The sequence below is a fragment of the Oncorhynchus tshawytscha genome, linkage group LG31, assembly GCF_018296145.1.
Source record: "Oncorhynchus tshawytscha isolate Ot180627B linkage group LG31, Otsh_v2.0, whole genome shotgun sequence".
Taxonomy (NCBI): domain Eukaryota; kingdom Metazoa; phylum Chordata; class Actinopteri; order Salmoniformes; family Salmonidae; genus Oncorhynchus; species Oncorhynchus tshawytscha.
This window is the reverse complement of record NC_056459.1, coordinates 1,164,725-1,185,198: the sequence shown is the minus strand read 5'-3', so window position 1 is coordinate 1,185,198 and position 20,474 is coordinate 1,164,725. Positions and strand designations below refer to the sequence as shown.

Genomic DNA, 20,474 nt, shown 5'->3' with positions numbered 1-20,474 from the left:
ACACACACACACACACGTGTACATACATACGTATATACACACACACACACACACACACACACACGTGTACATACATATACATATATACACACACACACACACGTGTACATACATATACATATATACACACACGTGTACATACATATACACATATACACACACGTGTACATACATATACACATATATACACATACATACACATATATATACACACAGACACGTGTGTGTGTGTGTATGTATATACAGACGTGTGTGTGTGTATATATAATATATATACAGACAAGTGTGTGTGTATATGGATACGTATATATATAGATATACACATATATAATAGATATTGAATCAATCAAAAACCAACATTTCAACATTTTTATTAAGCCAAGTATATCATAAATAAAAAAAAGTGCTTAGAAAAAAATAAACAGGTTTAGAATTTTTTTATACAACTATGTACAGACAAAGTTCGCTTTGTGTCAAGGTAACAGAACAATGTTCATTCAATACGCAGTGAAATAAACAGTCCTACGGCAACACACTGCATTTATTCAGTACTCTGGGGCAGAGACCCTTCCAAACCCAAAACATGTCGATTGTGTCCTTTGTTGCATGCACTGCCAGCTCAGTGCCCTAAAATGGGGTTGCACAGCATGAGTTGCAAACCAAGAGCAAGTTACAATATCCATACTAGCATACCACTTAGAATGAAAAGCTCTATTGGCCATGCATTCTACGTGGTTTACTACAGTCAGTGCTTGACTGGGGCCAGAACAAACAGAAAAAGAGTTCCAACACCTCAAGCACTGGCTGAAGTAGTTATTGTAATGGTGAGCCACTGAGGTAATATACCTGTGAGAGACAGGGGAGAGGATTGGTCACTGTTAGGTAAGTAGAAGAGGAACACACAGAAAGGTAAAGGACGACAATTTGAGCATAGGCTACGACCAGGTAGTGTACTGTAAGCTTCATGCCCGTTTAAAATTAGTGGGTGTTCACTACCGAATATAAACCAGGTTAATATTTGACATCACCACATTTTTTCTCATTAGATTTTGATTATACATGTATATGAATATACATGAATACATATACAAATTGGGTTGTAAAATTATAGTTGACTTATCAAAGCAGTTATCACCTCAAACCAGATTACATTCCCCAGTAATTAAAGTCTGGATAATCAAGAACAAAACGTCACAAAAACAAGTGGAAAAAAAGTATACCTGGCAGACTAAAAACATCTTTCATTATTTCTTTCTAGAGGGGTGCAACAAGATATGTTTTCACAGAAATTAAATTCTAATTTCAAGTACAGGGGAGAAATGAGTGGAGAACCAGTTTAAAAGGTAGACTCAGCGATATGACGGAGTTGCAGAAAGTAAACAGCATAGTAGGTCAATTTCCAACTAAGAGCGTTGAAGCGTGAGGCTCAACGTCTCCGCTGTTTTTGTGCCCTGGCTACCACGCTGTAACAGCGTGAATCTAACCCGTACGCACATACTGTGTGTGTGACTGTGTGAAATCGAAGTCTTGCATCCCAATATCTGCAGTGGTGATCGTAGCAATGTCACTTCGCTGAGTCTACCTTTATTAAAACCATAAGTGAAAGTATCCTTTAGGGTAGTTGAACAGCACCTTCATATAAGTACAACAAAAGGTACAACAAAAGGAACAACAACCTGAACCTGCTCATAAGAGTCTCTGGCCATGCCCTAAATGTCACCCCATTCCCTATTGGCCCTGTTCTAAAGTAGTGCACTATGTATGGAACAGGGTGTCATTTGGGACACATTCTGTTATAATGGTCTCCATAATATTGACATGGGCAATTAAAATATAGCTGCTCTAAAATGTATACTGGAGGTGGCTAGGGTCAAAGTAAAAAAAAAAAACACAAGGCTTTTTAAATTTTAAGTACAGCAATGCTCATGCTTATGGCCATTGAAATAAGGTGCTAAAATCGTATTCTCCTCAACTCGAGTGTAGCCTTGTACTGTCATAGCTACAGTACAATAACATGGAATTCCTCTTAAAACAGAGTAATCTGAATGATGACAAACTGAAATGAAGTACATAATCAACCTCATCTCTGGTCTAGGTGATAAGCACCACAACTGTGGAATATTTACCTTAATTTTCAGCAGAGGCCATTGGCAACTGATTCAAGAACGTAGACAAACCAAGCGAGTGGCCCATGAGATGGTGTAATGTCACCAGTGGCCTAAAGTACTGAGGTCTGAATCAACTGGGTTTCTTTGCAGGCCTAGAATAGATGCCTGTAGCGGTACACCATAGAATTTAGGAAAACCTACTCCGGGATATGTCCACCAGTCTGACGTTAAATTAAAAAGCGTCATATCAGTCCGTCTTTAAATTAAACTATCTACGGAGGGTTCTGAATCGGAGGGTCCGATTCGTCAGTACTTATCGGTAACGCCATCCTTATGACCACATCATTGCGTCTCCCAGTCTCCCAGAATTCAAGTACTCCAACATGGTGTCTGTTTGCTAGGTTGGTCTTCTAGTTGAGGAAGCGGCGGCAGCGCCTGGCGGCACAGTTGCAGTGCAGCTTGCTGCTGTCGTCCTCGATGGGGAACTTGTAGTCGTAGGTGAGCTCCTCGCCGCGGTAGATCTTACGCAGGGCGAAGATGACTATGTGCTTGTGGCTGTCGACGAGGATGACACGCGAGTAGCAGTTGGGCTCGCATGAGTGGTTGATGAAACGGGCGGCGTTGCCGTGCATGGTGGCGTCAACCACATCAAAGTCATCAATGCGGAACATGTAACAGCCGATGCCCTGACAAGGAGATGAGAGGGTTTTAGAAGACAAAGATGAGATAGTACTTTATTAATCCGCCAAAGGGGACATTTTTTGTGCTAGCTATAAAATCAACAAATACACAACCGAGACACTAAAATCCACACATCATGAATGCAAGTGCTCAGATTAAAATGTATCATCGCAAATGTTAAAATATATTTAGTTATTGAATGAAATGAGATGCACAGCTGTATTTTTTTGCATAGCTGTATTTTCTGAAATTAAATGCATTGCTGTATTTTCCTTTGTATTCAACCTAAACATCCGCAGCACAACCAGTTTCTGTAAACTGCTTTAAGACATTTTTATTAACTCCGGTGATTTTGTTGACCAACCTTGCTGTCATAGTATTTCTCTCTCTTGTCTGTGAGAACCGCACGGATGACATTGCCTGCGTACTCGATCACCATCTCCCCTGCCTCAATGTTCCTCTTGCAGAACAGACCACGTCCGTGAATTTCAGACCTAGGATAAGGAGAATATATATATTTTAAACAGTGAAAGAGAAAAAAAAGTATGAAGTATTTTACCCCCAACAAGACAAAGTAATCATAATAATATTAGAACATTTAAAAATATAGTTTCTTATAGTGACCTGTAAACCCCCACTGCTTCCTTGGAGGTCTTCTCCAGGTGTCTGAAGCGCATGGCCATGGGAAGCTCTGTGCTGGTGGCTCGTCTATGAGATGGGAACATGGAGAATACTGTAGGTTAGAACTTACAAATACAATTAAATGACAGCATGATCTCAATGGTAATTGTGGAGTTGTCTAACCTGGTGGATTTCAGTAGGACGTCATCGTCCTCCTCCTCACATGGCGTCGACATGATGTCAGGCAGCTGTCTGTGTTGAGACGCCAAGAAGTTGAACATGTCGAAGGTTGACTTCCTGTGAGCGGACAGAGGCAGAGAGGGAGTTAGTCATAACTACAGTAATGTAATGTTCTAAATGTAGGGGATGTAGAATTCAGGTTACAAAATAGAAATTCAGATTGAATTACATAAGCTTAAAAATGAGAATCACCTCTACATTCCAATAAGAGAAAGTTATGGAAGATGGAACAGACATCAAAATGCCTATTTTAACCACAGACATCAGTGCTTGGTTCTTACCGCGTGTAGACCTCAGCGCGGGCGCAACCGCTGGGGTTGATGGGCAGCTCGTCGTCAGGGGTGTCAGAGTGGTGGAAGCGGAAGCGGTGTTGTTTACAGCTGGCGGCACCCTGCAGCTGCTCCAGTAGGAAGATGACAGCGTCGTGGAGCAGGCCCAGAACCCGCGCCCCGATCACCCCGCCCAGGGGTAACGCCTTCAGATGGAACCCTGCTCGGGCCTCCAGGACGCCGTCGATCACCGCTCGCCACGCCACTGAGGGAGCGAGAGTAGAGAAAAAAGGTGGATATGAATAACAAAATAAAATGCTATACTACATAGGGTCAGTTTACTGGACACACATTAAGCCTAGTCCTGTACTTAAAAGCCAGTTCAACAGATTCTGCATAGAAAATGCTTTTGCATACAAATAGGAATAGCTACAGTGGCTTGCGAAAGTATTTAACCCCATTGGCATTTTTCCTATTTTGTTGCCTTACAACCTGGAATTAAAATGTGTTTTTGGGGGGTTTGCATCATTTGATTTACACAACATGCCTACCACTTTGAAGATGCAACATTTTTGGGGGGGTGAAATAAGACAAACTGAACTTATGTGCATAACTATTCACCCCCCCAATATTACGTAGAGCCACCTTTTGTAGCAATTACAGCTGCAAGTCTCAAATCTCTGGAAGACAAATAGGTTTCCCTCAAGAATTTCCTTGTATTTTGCGCCATCCCCATCATTTCTTCAAATCTGACCAGTTTCCCAGTCCCTGCCAATGAAAAACATCCCCACAGCATGATGCCGCCACCACCATGCTTCATCAGGGTTATGAGAGGTGTTGTGTTTGCGCCAGACATAGCATTTTCCTTGGTCAAAAATCTCAATTTGAGTCTCATCTGACCAGAGTACCTTCTCCCATATGTTTGGGGAGTCTTCCACATGCCTTTTGCAGAACACCAAACGTGTTTGCTTATTTTTAAATTTAAGTAATGGCCTTTTTCTGGCCACTCTTCCGTAAAGCCCAGCTCTGTGGAGTGTATGGCTTAAAGTGGTCCAATGGACAGATACTCCAATCTCCGCTGTGGAGCTTTGCAGCTCCTTCAGGGTCAACTTTGGTCTCTTGTTGCCTCTCTGATTAATGCCTCTCTGATTAATGCCCTTCCTGCCCGGTCCACCTGTGTGCAATTAACTAATTAGGTGACTTCTGAAGGTAATTGGTTGCACCAGATCTTATTTAAGGGCTTCATAGCAAAGGGAGTGAATACATATACACGCACCACTTTTCCGTTAATTTTTTCTTCAAATTTTTTCTTTTCATTTCACCAATTTGGACTATTTTGTGTATGTCCATTACATTTAATCCAAATAAAAATCGATTTAAATGACAGGTTGTAATGCAAAATAGTTACTTTTGCAAGGCACTGTATAGCTTAAACTAAACAGCTACTGTTTCTGTAGTTGGGCTGAGATTCTTACCCTCTATGCTGTCTGCCTGTACATGGAAGCCGTCGTCACTGGTGATCTCAAAGCGCAGGTGGGGCTGGTTCCTGTGGACAAACCTGGTCTTGTCCTGTTTAGGTGGCGACGTGTCCTCGTCAGAGCTGAAACCTGAGAGGTTTGAAGTGTGTTAAGACAGGAAGGTTACATTTATTTAAAAAAAAATCATAAATGAGAAATATTTATTAACATTCAGAATAAATGTCAAATATTGGTTTTGGGTGTTTTTTGTTTGTTTTAAGAGTAAAACCGCTCAATGCTGAATGTATACAATGTTGCCCACCTGAGTAGGGGCCCCAGTCAGAGAGATCTCCATGGCGGGCACTGACCCAGACGTGGGTTTTCCCATGGATGTTACTGCTACTCTGAGTGGTGTTGCTGCTGCTGGGTGGACGTAGAGTGCGGTTGGGCTGACATGCCATCTGAGGTATGGGAGGTGGTCTATAAGACAGGACACACAGACATGGTGTTATATTAAGAGTTTAGATATCCCTATTCTACTGAAGGTGGGAAGACCCCCATGAAAAGGACAAAAATGAATGGGATCTTATTGGCATTGGGCCAACCATATACACAATTGCAAATACCACTCAATTGGGCAGCTGTTGGTCAAAAATATATTGCAAGTGGAACATGTCAAATGCCGAGTGTTATAAACCAAAAAGCCAAAAGGTGGTTTAGTGCTACCTGAAAGTCAGGTCTCAAGAATGAAATCTTCAAAATTTTAAAACCTTGTAAAAAGTGTTTCAATTTTGGTCAATTATACATATATAGGAACCATATGGACATAGATTTTTCCTATTTTATGCAAGTTGTCATAAGGCCTATGTTTTGTCCATTTGCCATATATGATCATAGGAAGTCGGGTTCTGATCCCAAAAGTCACAGAACCATGTCCAAATGGCATATATAGGTATTGAAAGTAATAAATCAGGATGTTATGTCCATTTGCCATATATGATCATAGGAAGTTGGCTTCCGAACCCAAAAGTCAGTGAACCGTGTACAAATGGCATATATAATGTCGAGATGGCCTATATACTGACCAAATTATATATCACTATGTTAAGCCTTGAATCAACCTAGAAGGTATATTTGTCATGTTTCATCATAGGAAGTCAGAATTTCTCATTGGTGTTGATTCAACATCCTTATGGATATACATTGACAATGGACACTGTCAACTTGCAGAAGAGCATGTTCACACTGACAATATAGCATGTGTAATGGACACTATCCAATAGCAATATATTGGCAATGGACACTGTTACACTGCAGTATAACATGTTAAGACTGGCAATGTATTATATGCATTGGATGCTGTCCATTAGCAATACATTAAAATGGGAATTTACCATCATGAATTGAACATGCTCTAATATATTGCTGAAATGCCCAATTGTCTGGTTCGCTGAACTCGGGATGGCCTAGCAGTGATAGTGGTTCCTCTCCATCGCTCGTTGGTGTTGATGTCTTCCTGTCCATTTGGTGATGGTAAATCCCTAATTAAATGTATTGGAAATGTACACTGTCCATTAGCAATACATTACAATGGGCATTTACCATCACAAATTAGATATGCTCTAATATATTGCTGAAATGCCCAAATGACTGGCTCATTGAACTCGGGTGGCCTAGCAATGATAGTGGTTCCTCTCCATCGCTCGTTGGTGTTGATTTCAGCCTGTCCATTTGGTGATGGTAAATCACTGTTTAAACTTATTGGAAATAGACACTGCCCATATGACCCAAACGTAAGGCACTTCCGGTTGTCACAGGAAGCTGAGAGTAAACATATCCTCATTGTGACACCCGTATACAGAATCCTGAGTGTCAAGTCTTTACATTAAGAACTGACTGATTTACAGAGGGTTGAATGCAGTGTTTTTCACTAACTGCAGGGAGTGAAATCAAAATCAATACAGGTAATCCTTAGAGTGGCCTGATGGGTTGTCATTGAAGACAGTTCGCTATGGCAACCACAATCCACATGGGCATCAGGTTGAAGTTAGGTCAGCAAGCAATGTATTGATATGGGAAGAGATATCAGATCAACTGTTGGAAGAAATACTCCATGTTTTCACTGTTAAGGGTTAATTCCACATGGTCAAGGTTAGGCTTGCACAGATTGGGAGGACCATAGGAACATTCCTGTGGTTGAATTGCACTTCCAGCCTCAACGGTTCTGCCGCTGTAACCCAAAAGCACCTACAATTTAGGTCAGGCTTAATTTTGGGCATACTTTTTTTGCACGGTCACTGAGGTCAGACCGAGTGAGCTACGGTCAAGTGGAGCACCTTGTTGAACTCGACACGGTTCAACGATGGTGATGCCATATGTTTCCCTTTCTGTGATGGTTTCAGCCTGCTCATTTGTTAATAAAATGCTTCCCCTACTTCCCCTTTAGGATATGAAGGGGACTATTCAATCTTTTCATGTTGATATCTGTAGAGGTACAGGTGACCCTGCACACATGGCATAGAAATTTAGAAAATTGCCTGCACAGATGCAGAGTTAGAGAATAACCTGTAAACCCATGTTATCCTTAGGGAGAAACTTGGATGTGTCAAACTACATGAACCGGCGAGCGCAGCTATAATAACTCTGGCTTATCCACCCGATGACCCCAGTCGAAAACAGCATGTGTGTGATCCAGAGGCCGTAATGTCAAAAGCATGTCAATATAACTGCTAGTCAGGCTTAATTTCGGGCCTACTATTTGCACGGTCGCTGCGGTCAGACCGAGCGACCTATGGTCAAGTGGGGCACCTCGAACTCGGCACGGCCTAGAGACTAAGGTGATTCAATTTACCAACACTTGTTGGTAGTGTTGATTCCAGCCTGTCCATTTGGTGATGGTTCATAACTGTTTAAACTTATTGGAAATGGACAAAAGTCAGCCATCCATCAGTCAATAAGATATCATACTGACACCAAACCCACGTTGTCCAACTCGTTTAGAATCCAACTATCGCATATTTCAGATCCGTGCCAAAATTCACAGCGCCTTCTGTTAAAACCATTAAAAAAACGTAAAACACGTAGTTACGTTCTAGCTGCGGGTCCAGTTCTGACATGATGTGTAGGCCTAGCTGAGGCGACCCCGAATCCCGAGTTGTCTTGATAGGTCATTCGGAGTCTGAACAGTGACCTTAATTAGTGCTGAAAATGCACTTTTTTTCTGGCATTGCTACGGTGTCCCTGAAAGAGCTATCAGACAGAAACCTGTAGGGTCTGTCTCTATGGGCCGAGGCGGTTTCGATGTACCTAATCTTGTGATTCTGGGACTTTTGAAATGTTGTCATTTTCGCAATGTTAAATTAATTGAAGATATTGCAAATGGACAAGGCTGTTTCTCGGCCTGAGAACCTTCTAGAGCCACAACTCACCATGCACTACCGACTTAAGCTCTAGAACAGGTTTATAAAGTTGCAGAGCTTTAGGTCTGATGGTTCTAAGATGGTTGGAACGCCAGTAACTATTACAGGCTCTGCGTGTCTAAGCGCCACACTGTGCCACTCCATCTTGGCTGTGTGTGTGTGTGTGTGTGAGTACAGAAAGTCACAGAAATCACATAGAGCTCCGATACTCACCTTAACACACCTCAACTGGATCTAGAACTAAATTTAAAAAATAATTTAAACACGTTTTAGGATCATGAAATGGACGTTGTATGATAAACAATGATAGATAAATGTCTGGTTGTATTTTTCCTTACACCGTAGGTTTATGTACTTTGACGTGAAGCGGACAAATTAGCACTGTATTACCATTTTCGACCTTTAGTCCCACAAAATGGGCCTGTCCATTTTCCCTATGAAAATCCTCATCAATCAAAAGGAAGCTGCCACATGCGTCCCTTAAGTAGGAAAGGGGTGTTCATCTGGGTTAAGTCATTCCAAAAAAGAAAATGTAAAGGAGGACTGACTGAAGTCAAAAGGAATTCATTTAAAAAAAATAAAACCCCCACAGTGCATTCGGAAAGTATTCAGACCCCTTAACATTTGACACATTTTGTTACTTTACAGCCTTATTCTAAAATTGATAAAATAAATACAAATCTCAGCAATCGACACACAATACCCTCTAACGACAAAGCAAAAACAGGCTTATAGATATTTTCGCAAATTTCTTACAAATAAATATCACATTTACATAAGAATTCAGACCATTTATTCAGTACTTTGTTGAAGCACCTTTGGCAGCGATTACACCGTCGAGTCTTCTTGGGTATAAAGCTACAATCCTTAACACCTGTAGAAGTTAAGGATGATCAATGGAAAAAGGATGCACCTGAGCTCAATTTCCAATGTCATAACAAAGTGTCTGAATACTTATGTAAATAAGGTATCAGTTTTTAAAATGTTTAATACATTTGTTACAACAAAAAAACTTTTTGCTTTGTCATTATGGGGTAGTGTGTGTAGATTGATGACATTTTTTTTATTTAATCCATTTTAGTATAAGGCTGTAACAAAATGTGGGAAAAAAGGGGTCTGAATACTTTGCGGAATGCACTGTATGTATGGAGCCCCTTATAGGTTATGATGGAGAGAAAAACTGCCAGGCTAATCAGTTCCTTCAGTTTTTTCTCTGGCTCTATGTTCATAACAAAAACTGACCGCTATTCGCTTTGTTGCGATGACAGTACGGTCACCTGCATATTAGCTAATTACCATGCTAGGATGGTAACGAACTCCCCGGGAGTATAGAAAGGCTATAGATCAAAGAGCTGAGCCAGAAATAATTTCTTCCTAGCTCTGGGATGAGAGCGCTTCATTGCACCTGTTAACACTGAAGCCTCTTGGAACCTATGCACACTACATTTGCATGCCTTTCTGCCTCCGATGAGTCACATGCACAATTGTTAAGTCAAAAACACATCCAGGCGCTTGGCTGGTGCCATGTTTTAGTGGATGTATAGACCAAACTGCAGGAAGCCGGTAAAACAGGGTCGCAGGAATGAGAGGCGCTCAAAATGGACAACTGTTCATGTTGTCCAAGTGTATGAATAGGAGTTTGCACAAAGTGTATTTGGTTTGCATTATAAACATGCATCATTCAATTATGACTCCTGGCTTTTTAGGCTGTTGAAATTACTTAGCCCAATTAAGGGCTTTTAATTTCTATATTTGCCCTTATAGGCATATGAAAACACAAACTAAGCTATTGAATGGTCACTGATCACCACCATTTGAAGCATGCAGAGGACAATACAGTGTAACAGTGCCACTGACACGGCCCGCTACCAAAACCTGCGGACTTTCCTTAACTGCAGCCGACGTGAGTAAAACATTTAAACGTGTTAACCCTCGCAAGGCTGCATGCACAGACCAGCTGGCTGGTGTGTTTACGGCCATATTCAATCTATCCTTATCCCAATATGCTGTTCCCACATGCTTCAAGAGGGCCACCATTGTTCCTGTTCCCAAAAAAGCTAAGGTAACTGAGCTAAACGACTACCGCCCGGTAGCACTCACTTCCGTCATCATGAAGTGCTTTGAAAGACTAGTCAAGGACCATATCACCTCCACCCTACCTGACACCCAAGACCCACTCCAATTTGCTTACCACACCAATCGCAACCACACTGCATTCTGCCCTAACCCATCTGGACAAGAGGAATACCTATGTGAGAATGCTGTTCATCGACTACAGCTCAGCATTTAACACCATAGTACCCTCCAAGCTCGTCATCAAGCTCGAGACCCTGGGTCTCGACCCCGCCCTGTGCAACTGGGTCCTGGACTTCCTGACGGGCCGCCCCCCCAGGTGGTGAGGGTAGGTAACAACATCTCCACCCTGCTGATCCTCAACACTGGGGCCCCACAAGGGTGCGTGCTCAGCCCTCTCCTGTACTTCCTGTTCACCCACGACTGCGTGGCCATGCACGCCTCTGTTAAAGGGAATTTTTATCAATAATGACTAATTATGTATACATTTCAAATCAGGACTGACTAATCAGAATACTATTATATTACTGTATATGTATGAATATAATGTGTGTAAATATAATCAAGAATTAGAACAATGACTGTCTGTTCCTTGGTAGAAATGAATGAACTTATAGCCAGACTGGCTAGAATGCTTATCTACACAGGCAGACCTTGGCTCTGTTCATAAATTATCTTAATAGGGAGAGACGCTGGTGAGAAAGCTTGAGAACCATACAGCCATTGTACTGGAGAGGAGATGAGACGGGCTAGTACTACAACTAATGACGCCATTTTCAGTTTATAACCTGTGGTAAAATGTATAATGGGCAGTACTCTCGAGAATAAATGCTGCTAGTTGACTTTTAAGACTGGTCTCTGTCCATTTTATACAAATAAGAGTCATACTAATTCTTATGAATTGACAGTGTTTAATTTTAATTGGGTATTAAAACAGAGGAATATAATTCCTGTAACAGCCTCCAACTCAATCATCAAGTTTGCGGACGACACTAGTGGTAGGCTTGATTACCAACAACGACGAGACGGCCTACAGGGAGTGTGGTGTCAGGAAAATAACCTCACACCCAACGTCAACAAAACAAAGGAGATGATTGTGGACTTCAGGAAACAGCAGAGGGAGCAGCCCCCTATCCGCATCGATGGGACAGTAGTGGAGAGGGTAGTAAGTTAAGTTCCACAGCGTACACATCACAGACAAACTGAATTGGTCCACCCACACAGACAGCGTTGTGAAGAAGGCGCTGAAGGAGGCTGAAGAAATGTGGCTTGTCACCAAAAGCACTCACAAACTTCTACAGATGCACAATCGAGAGCATCCTGTCGGGCTGTATCACCACCTGGTATGGTAACTGCTCCGCCCACAACCGTAAGCCTCTCCAGAGGGTAGTGAGGTCTGCACAACGCATCACCGGGGGCAAACTACCTGCCCTCCAGGACACCTACACCACCCGATGCAGACAAACTGAATTGGTCCACCCACACAGACAGCGTTGTGAAGAAGGCGCTGAAGGAGGCTGAAGAAATGTGGCTTGTCACCAAAAGCACTCACAAACTTCTACAGATGCACAATCGAAACTTCAGAAACTTTCTGTCCAAAAATGATGCAGAAAAATTAATCCATGCTTTTGTCACTTCTAGGTTAGACTACTGCAATGCTCTATTTTCCGGCTACCCGGATAAAGCACTAAATAAACTTCAGTTAGTGCTAAATACGGCTGCTAGAATCCTGACTAGAACCAAAAAATTTGATCATATTACTCCAGTGCTAGCCTCTCTACACTGGCTTCCTGTCAAAGCAAGGGCTGATTTCAAGGTTTTACTGCTAACCTACAAAGCATTACATGGGCTTGCTCCTACCTCTCTCTCTGATTTGGTCCTGCCGTACATACCTACACGTACGCTACGGTCACAAGACGCAGGCCTCCTAATTGTCCCTAGAATTTCTAAGCAAACAGCTGGAGGCAGGGCTTTCTCCTATAGAGCTCCATTTTTATGGAACGGTCTGCCTACCCATGTCAGAGACGCAAACTCGGTCTCAACCTTTAAGTCTTTACTGAAGACTCATCTCTTCAGTGGGTCATATGATTGAGTGTAGTCTGGCCCAGGAGTGGGAAGGTGAACGGAAAGGCTCTGGAGCAACGAACCACCCTTGCTGTCTCTGCCTGGCCGGTTCCCCTCTTTCCACTGGGATTCTCTGCCTCTAACCCTATTACAGGGGCTGGGTCACTGGCTTACTGGGGCTCTCTCATGCCGTCCCTGGAGGGGGTGCGTCACCTGAGTGGGTTGATTCACTGTTGTGGTCATCCTGTCTGGGTTGGCACCCCCCCCTTGGGTTGTGCCGTGGCGGAGATCTTTGTGGGCTATACTCAGCCTTGTCTCAGGATGGTAGGTTGGTGGTTGAAGATATCCCTCTAGTGGTGTGGGGGCTGTGCTTTGGCAAAGTGGGTGGGGTTATATCCTTCCTGTTTGGCCCTGTCCAGGGGTGACCTCGGATGGGGCCACAGTGTCTCCTGACCCCTCCTGTCTCAGCCTCCAGTATTTATGCTGCAGTAGTTTATGTGTCGGGGGGCTGGGGTCAGTTTGTTATATCTGGAGTACTTCTCCTGTCCTATTCGGTGTCCTGTGTGAATCTAAGTGTGCGTTCTCTAATTCTCTCCTTCTCTCTTTCTTTCTCTCTCTCGGAGGACCTGAGCCCTAGGACCTGAGCTCCAGGACTACCTGACATGATGACTCCTTGCTGTCCCCAGTCCACCTGGCCATGCTGCTGCTCCAGTTTCAACTTCCACCTGACTGTGCTGCTGCTCCAGTTTCAACTGTTCTGCCTTATTATTATTCGACCATGCTGGTCATTTATGAACATTTGAACATCTTGGCCATGTTCTGTTATAATCTCCACCTGGCACAGCCAGAAGAGGACTGGCCACCCCACATAGCCTTTCTAGGGAGTTTTTCCTAGCCACCGTGCTTCTACACCTGCATTGCTTGCTGTTTGGGGTTTTAGGCTGGGTTTCTGTACAGCACTTTGAGATATCAGCTGATGTACGAAGGGCTATATAAATAAATTTGATTTGATTTGATGCCACAGGAAGGCCATAAAGATCATCAAGGACAACAACCACCCGAGCCACTGCCTGTTCATCCCGCTATCATCCAGAAGGCGAGGTCAGTACAGGTGCATCAAAGCAGGGACCGAGAGACTGAAAAACAGCTTCTATCTCAAGGCCATCAGACTGTTAAACAGCCATCACTAACATTGAGTGGCTGCTGCCAACATACTGACTCAACTCCAGCCACTTTAATAATTGGAAATTGATGTAAAAAATGTATCACTAGCCACTTTAAACAATGCCTCTTAATATAATGTTAACATACCCTACATTACTCATCTCATATGTATATGTATATACTGTACTCTATATCATCTACTGCATCTTTATGTAATACATGTATCACTAGCCACTTTAAACTATGCCACTTTGTTTACAGACCCTACATTATTCATCTCATATGTATATACTGTACTCGATACCATCTACTGCATCTTGCCTATGGCGTTCTGTACCATCACTCATTCGTATATCTTTATGTATATATTCTTTATCCCTTTACACTTGTGTGTATATAAGGTAGTAGTTTTGGAATTGTTAGGTTAGACTACTCTTTGGTTATTACTGCATTGTAGGAACGAGAAGCACAAGCATTTCACTACACTCGCATTAACGTCTGCTAACCATATGTATGTGACAAATAAAATTAGATTTCATTAACTAAATAGACTTACGATAAGGCTGCAATATGTTATCGGCCAAGTGGGAATGGGACAGGGTAGGCCTACAAAAGGAGAATGCCATTCTTGTAAGCCAAGAGATCTGCAGGGGAGATCCGAGGGAAATAATACAATTGAGGGAACTACTTTTTCTAGTCAGGGTACAATTTTTTCCACGAGGGAATTTACTTTAAATATTTGAGGGAATGTTTGAAAAAAAGAAAAGGGAATGGATTAGCCTTTGTTCCAATTTTTCACCACCATGACCCCTAAAGGGCTCCGTACTTATGCATTCTAAAATATCAACAACAACAAAAAATGTACCTTGCAGTGCGTATTCTGGCATCCATCTTGCTATGGTCATGTTTGAGAAGAAACTAACCTGATCTTCTCAGGTTCTGTTGGTAGGATGACTTTGGGCTCAACTTTCTCCTGGTCCAGATCCAGCACATCTTTCATTGTTGGGGCTTTAGTTCTAACGCCACAATTTCTGTATGAGAAAAAGAGTTACTTAGTCGTTCAAATCAATCAATCAATCTCTTTATTATCCCAATTGGAAAATGTGCAGTGCAGTCAAAGTTACAACATTAAAAGTAAAATTAAAAATGTAATAATTCCATCATCTCATGTTGTACTCTGCCGTACCTGCTGCCATCTAGGTCATCAAGTTCACTAGAGGGTGACTGCGGAAGGAAATCAGTTTTACATTTCTTCTTGCCGGGACGCTCTGCGACGAAGGACACTCTTTTGACACGGACCTGAGACTCGGGTACGGTGGGCGGCTCGTGGCGGAGCATTTGACCAGGTGTGTCTGAGATGGCTAGAGGGGACTGAAGCTTGTTGAGGAACGGGTGGACTTGGAAGTGGGATGGGCTCAGCTGGGACGGGCTCACCCTGAGGATATTAGGCCGTATCCGAGAGGGCTCACGATGAGAAGCCATGGCTCTGTCTAAGATAGCTTGGGCCTGGTTGCCTGTCATCATTGGAGAGCTGGGCACAGAGACGCACTTGACCCTCACTTGTTTCGCTCCACGCGTCATGGGCATGGCTCGGACCAGCACTCGCCCATCATGCAAACTCTGTGGGGTCCTGATCAGGAGATTGGTGGTGGTTGCTGGTGTGGTGTTGTTTCTGTTAGAGATGGTGGTTGGTGTGGTGGTGTTGTTGTTTCTGCTACTGGTGATGAGATTTGAACTATGGAAGACGGATGTCCGTGGCGAGGGTGTAGATGTAGCGGGTACGACCACCATCTGGGGAATCGCGCGGGGCAGTGCACCACTGCTGTGGATAATCTTGGCTATCTGGCTGATGCGGCTGTAGGATGGGGAGCTGGTGCTGACCGTCTGGAAGGTGTTAGTGTTTGGATCTTTCATCAGAATCTGACCTTGACGGTTGACTAGCAGAACCTGTGGAGACAGGGCTGAGTTGGAGGCAGACTGAATAGTGGCAGTCAGCTGCTGCTGAGCTGCTTGTCTTGGTGTGGCCAGGCGGATAGCGATAGCTCTCCCCGTAGTGGCCCTTGTCTGTAAGGGTATAGAGTTCATGCCATTCATTACAAATGGGGTCAGGGAGGCGGTGGAGGTGACTGTCCTGGGAATGGTTCGAACAGCGATGGGTGGCGAAGAGAAGGCTACATTCAGAGGCAGAGCAGGTCCAGAGGGTATAGACACCCTGATGATTTTTCTCTGCGCTGGTGTGGGTTTTCGTGGAATAGTTTTCATGCTCACAGGACGAGGGCGTTCCATGATGGTTTTCACAGGAGTTGATTTGGGGTTGGGTTCTGGCTCAAAGTCTGGGTCTCCCATCTCGTCGTCCACTCCAACGAGAGAATCTGTAGAGGAGCCAGAGCTGTCACTATCCTCAAGCACTACGTTTTTATTATTAGCCAGGTACTCTCTGATGCTGTCATCATCCGAAACAAAATGGCCACTGCTGGGGTCCAGAAGAACCTCTTTCTGGGATTCCATTTGCTCAGACTCCATCAGAACCTCCTCTTCAATAGACAAGTCATTATTTGGGTCACAGGTTTCAAACAAGGCTTGACTGTCAGCCCCCTGATCTTCCCCACTCTTCCCCTCTTCCTGAGTTTCTTCCTCATCGCAGGTAGAATCGCTTGAATCACTCTCAGAGCAGTTATCCGCTCCGTCAAGCTGGGAGATGGACTGAGACGTAGGAGCTGGTGAGGGGAGAGGGAGACTTGCCTGCCCTGAGTCCTTTGAGACTTTGCACACCACCAACATACGAGATAACTTTAAGTAGTGATCCATGTCTTCGTCTGAGGAACCGTTCTCCAGGACCTCTTTAGTGGCCATTGCTTTGGTGAATACTGGAGCCATGTTGGCATCCATGTTGTCCCCACCACGAGTCTGGCTCTGGGTCTCCTCTAACGGCTCCGCCTCTAATGCCTCCTCCACATCGCCTGCAACTGTCTGGGAAACTCCACAATGAATCGCCACAGTCTCATTCAGCAAGGCCTCGTCAAACTCAAGCTTGGCGTTTAGCACAGAGGCCACCGCCACGTCTGCGTCCGCCACGTCGAAGGGCGCGAAGGGCAAATCCTGATCCGACATCAGGGGTCCGACGTCGGTGTCTTCCTCCATATTATTTACTGTCAATGTGATTCCGTTTGAGGGCACCACCACTCCTGGCTCGGATGATGCTAAGAAGTCTTGTGGCACCTCAGTGGACACTGGAGTTGTGATTTTGAATGACTGCCTGATCCTGGAGGAGTGGCCGAGGGCCAGAGGGAGGTTGGAGGGTGGGCTGCCGATGGCGACAGGCCGCAGAGAGAGAGGGGAGGTAACACTGGAAGGGGAGAAGAGAGGGGAGCGCCAGCTGGAGGAGCCAGCGCGAGGTTGTACTCTCCGAGGGGAATTCAGGAGGTTTTCGCTGGTTCTGGGAGGGGAGCTGAAGGGTCGGGACCTGGGGTGGAGGGTGCCCCCTGAACGGAGCATCATTGGTCCAGCGGGGCCATCGGTTGGGGAAGAGGAGTCCCCGGAGTGGCGGCCCCGAGACAGACGACGCAGCTGACAGGTATCGCCCAGATCCCTGAGAGTCAGGATGTGGTGGGATTTGGTCATCGCACTCCCTAGAGATTAGAGGATGACCAGTTAGTGTCATGATGGAACAGAGTGATATTAACATTTGATGTCGTTTAGCAGACGCTCTTATCCAAAGCGACTTAGTCAGTGCTTTAAATTTAAGGGAACTAGGCAAGACCACATATCACTCATTGTAACTAAAAATGTTCCTCAAATAAGCAGAGATATCTCTCTGTTAACTGACACTAGATATTAAACTGGTATTGATATCTAACTCAATGTCAATGTTACCTGGAGAGGGAAGAGGTCGAGATGTTCCTCCTGCTGGTCTTCTGGTTTGTGAGTAACTAGGGGTTTTGGCCCCAGGCTCCTGTTTCAGGGGGGATGAGGTGATGCTGAGAGATACTTGAATGGGCAGAGGACTCATCACAGCCTCTGGAATTTCCATTTCTGGTCAAGGAATAAAAAAGGAACATTATTTATTTTGAAGACTGAGAATTAGTAGATTCTAGTAAATTGTCCCTTTTGAATAGCAAATATTGTACAATTCCAATGTACTTAATTATGTTGTTATACATATCCCTCTTAATTATTTCAAATGAAAAGAAACAAACAAATATAACGTATGGGACATCAAGGTTATCCATTGAAGTGCCCACCCTACTACCAGATAGGGGCAGGTTAGGTGGGTTTGCTGACCTTTGTAGAAGCTGTGGGCTATGGTTCGGTTCTCCTCCTGCTCCCACCAATGTGGTTCCCCTGGCTTCTCTGGGAGTGGAGAGTACACCTCTGTCACATTACAGGTGTACTTACAGCGCCGCCGAGGGTCCACTGTGCTCCAGTACAGCCGAGAGCACCTGGACGGAGAAAAACAGGGAGGGAGGAGAATGACAAAAGGTGAGTAACGTAAAAGATAAACAACCCAATATAATTTCAAAACGAACTCCAGGGAAGTTCTCCAACAAAATACCTGCAGTTTTATACTGCCAATCTTATAATGACAATACAATGACAACCCTGACTACATTATTCACAAATTGATTATTCAAAACAAGAAGAATCTAAATGGATGCTGTCGATGTCTGGGTCACAAGAGGATTATTGGTCACTTACTGGTAGCCCACAGGATACAACCTTGCACCATTTGCTGATTGTTCTGTCAGCACACCCAGCCTGTTGATCTGAAGTGAACCTGGATATAGAAGGAAACAGATGGATGGTTTCACGAGTAAAAAGGGAAATGCTTGATGGTGGTAAAATACTGTAAATCCCTTACTGGCCAAACTTTTAGAGTATATGGGTCACACCTTCCAAATCAAAAGCCCCTCGACACAGGGAATAGGGTGCCATTTGGGACAAAGCCTGTGTTATGCACTTTTTGACCAGTACCTGGGGTTTTTGTTAAGTATTAAACGCGTACCCGTATATGGGTTGAAAATTGCAGATTTGGACACTGATAAGTGCCTAATTTGGAATGCAGTGACTGTATAGTAAGTAACATGATATACATGACATGAGAGCTCAGGGTCTCCTCTTCACAGCTCTGTATTTGTTTTGACTGATAGCTGTTCTGAACTTGAGCACCGAATGCGACAAGACGGTTTGCGCATTTGTTGTTGTTTGAGTGAGGGAGATGCTGTAAATTAAGAGGGCTCGATGTTATTTATTTACCTTTATTTAACTAGGATTAACTATAATCCTCTTTCAAAATAAATCTGTCGTTCTACCCCTGAACAAGGCAGTTAACCCACTGTTCCTAGGCATTGAAAATAAGAATTTGTTCTTAACTGACTTGCCTAGTTAAATAAAGGTCCCACACACACTAACCAAAAGGTTATTTTGCTGGCATTTGCATATGTCCCCATTACCAGTAAAACATATTCAAAACCTATTTCTTTCAACATACTGGCTGTGCTGTTTTGTGGTTCATTTGTTCACTTGTTTCATCCTCAACCAGGATTTCTATGGAACGCTGTTTGGGTCTTCGCGAGTCAAAATGGATAACACTATTTGACATGTCAAATGAGCTTGTTGACCAATCAGGACCTGAATATGACTACATGTCACATAATAATTTAATGAGTTCATACATTTTTTACATAGTTATTACACATTGATTACACTATCATGTCACAACGATTCATCGATACGTATGCTATGATGCTGGTAAAGTTGTCTCGCGCACCTACAGTGCTGGTCATAAAAAAATTATAGCTAGCTCATGGATGCAAATGTTCTTCCCAAAAACATAGCAAAACGACAATCTAGGTGTCATCTAAAATAACCCTATTTTTAAGACAGTTCTTATTTGATTAATGCTGGCCCGACCCAACTATGTGAAGCTAGCCACAATAAGGATTAGTCCCAACAGTGGACTTTGCTGTTAGCCTTCAAAATAACAGTATGGCACAATTCTACTATTTGTATTAATTTGAGTCACTGTCAATGACATACTTTTATTTTGAGGGCAAACCGCAAATTCCACTATTGTGCCTAATCCTTATTGTGGCTAACTTCAAAACACTGAACCCGGTCCGGTCGAGGCACACTAGCCAGATAAAGCTAGCTGGCTGCTAAAAACATTAGCTTTGGGCAACAGGGTTAAATAACTGGCAAGCTATTTATTTTCTTGAAATTGAACTTCAGTTCATTAGGCCAACAACAAGTTGCTGCCTAGCTAGTACTTACAAGGATTTTTAAATCATTGCTAAGAATAATGAAAATGACTGCAGGTTCTACTGCTCATTGTTTTCCGGCTGGTTATATTAGGTGCTAGCTAGGTACCAAGCTAAAGCT

At 43.5% G+C, this 20,474-nt stretch overlaps 1 protein-coding gene across 1 annotated transcript in view; it reads right to left on the bottom strand.

Moving 5' to 3' along the window:
* Nucleotides 1-355: 355 nt before the first annotated feature.
* Nucleotides 356-20,474, bottom strand: part of LOC112230014 (histone-lysine N-methyltransferase 2B) — an 85,965-nt gene continuing 65,846 nt past the window's right edge. The window contains exons 26-37 of the mRNA XM_024396231.2: nucleotides 18,792-18,870; nucleotides 18,378-18,535; nucleotides 17,970-18,128; nucleotides 15,283-17,725; nucleotides 15,020-15,127; nucleotides 5,699-5,856; nucleotides 5,395-5,526; nucleotides 3,932-4,184; nucleotides 3,594-3,707; nucleotides 3,414-3,497; nucleotides 3,154-3,283; nucleotides 356-2,794 (exon numbers count right to left, since the gene is read on the bottom strand). Coding sequence (XP_024251999.1) covers nucleotides 2,519-2,794; nucleotides 3,154-3,283; nucleotides 3,414-3,497; nucleotides 3,594-3,707; nucleotides 3,932-4,184; nucleotides 5,395-5,526; nucleotides 5,699-5,856; nucleotides 15,020-15,127; nucleotides 15,283-17,725; nucleotides 17,970-18,128; nucleotides 18,378-18,535; nucleotides 18,792-18,870 — 4,094 coding nt within the window. The 3' untranslated portion in view covers nucleotides 356-2,518. The remainder of the gene's footprint in view (nucleotides 2,795-3,153; nucleotides 3,284-3,413; nucleotides 3,498-3,593; nucleotides 3,708-3,931; nucleotides 4,185-5,394; nucleotides 5,527-5,698; nucleotides 5,857-15,019; nucleotides 15,128-15,282; nucleotides 17,726-17,969; nucleotides 18,129-18,377; nucleotides 18,536-18,791; nucleotides 18,871-20,474) is intronic.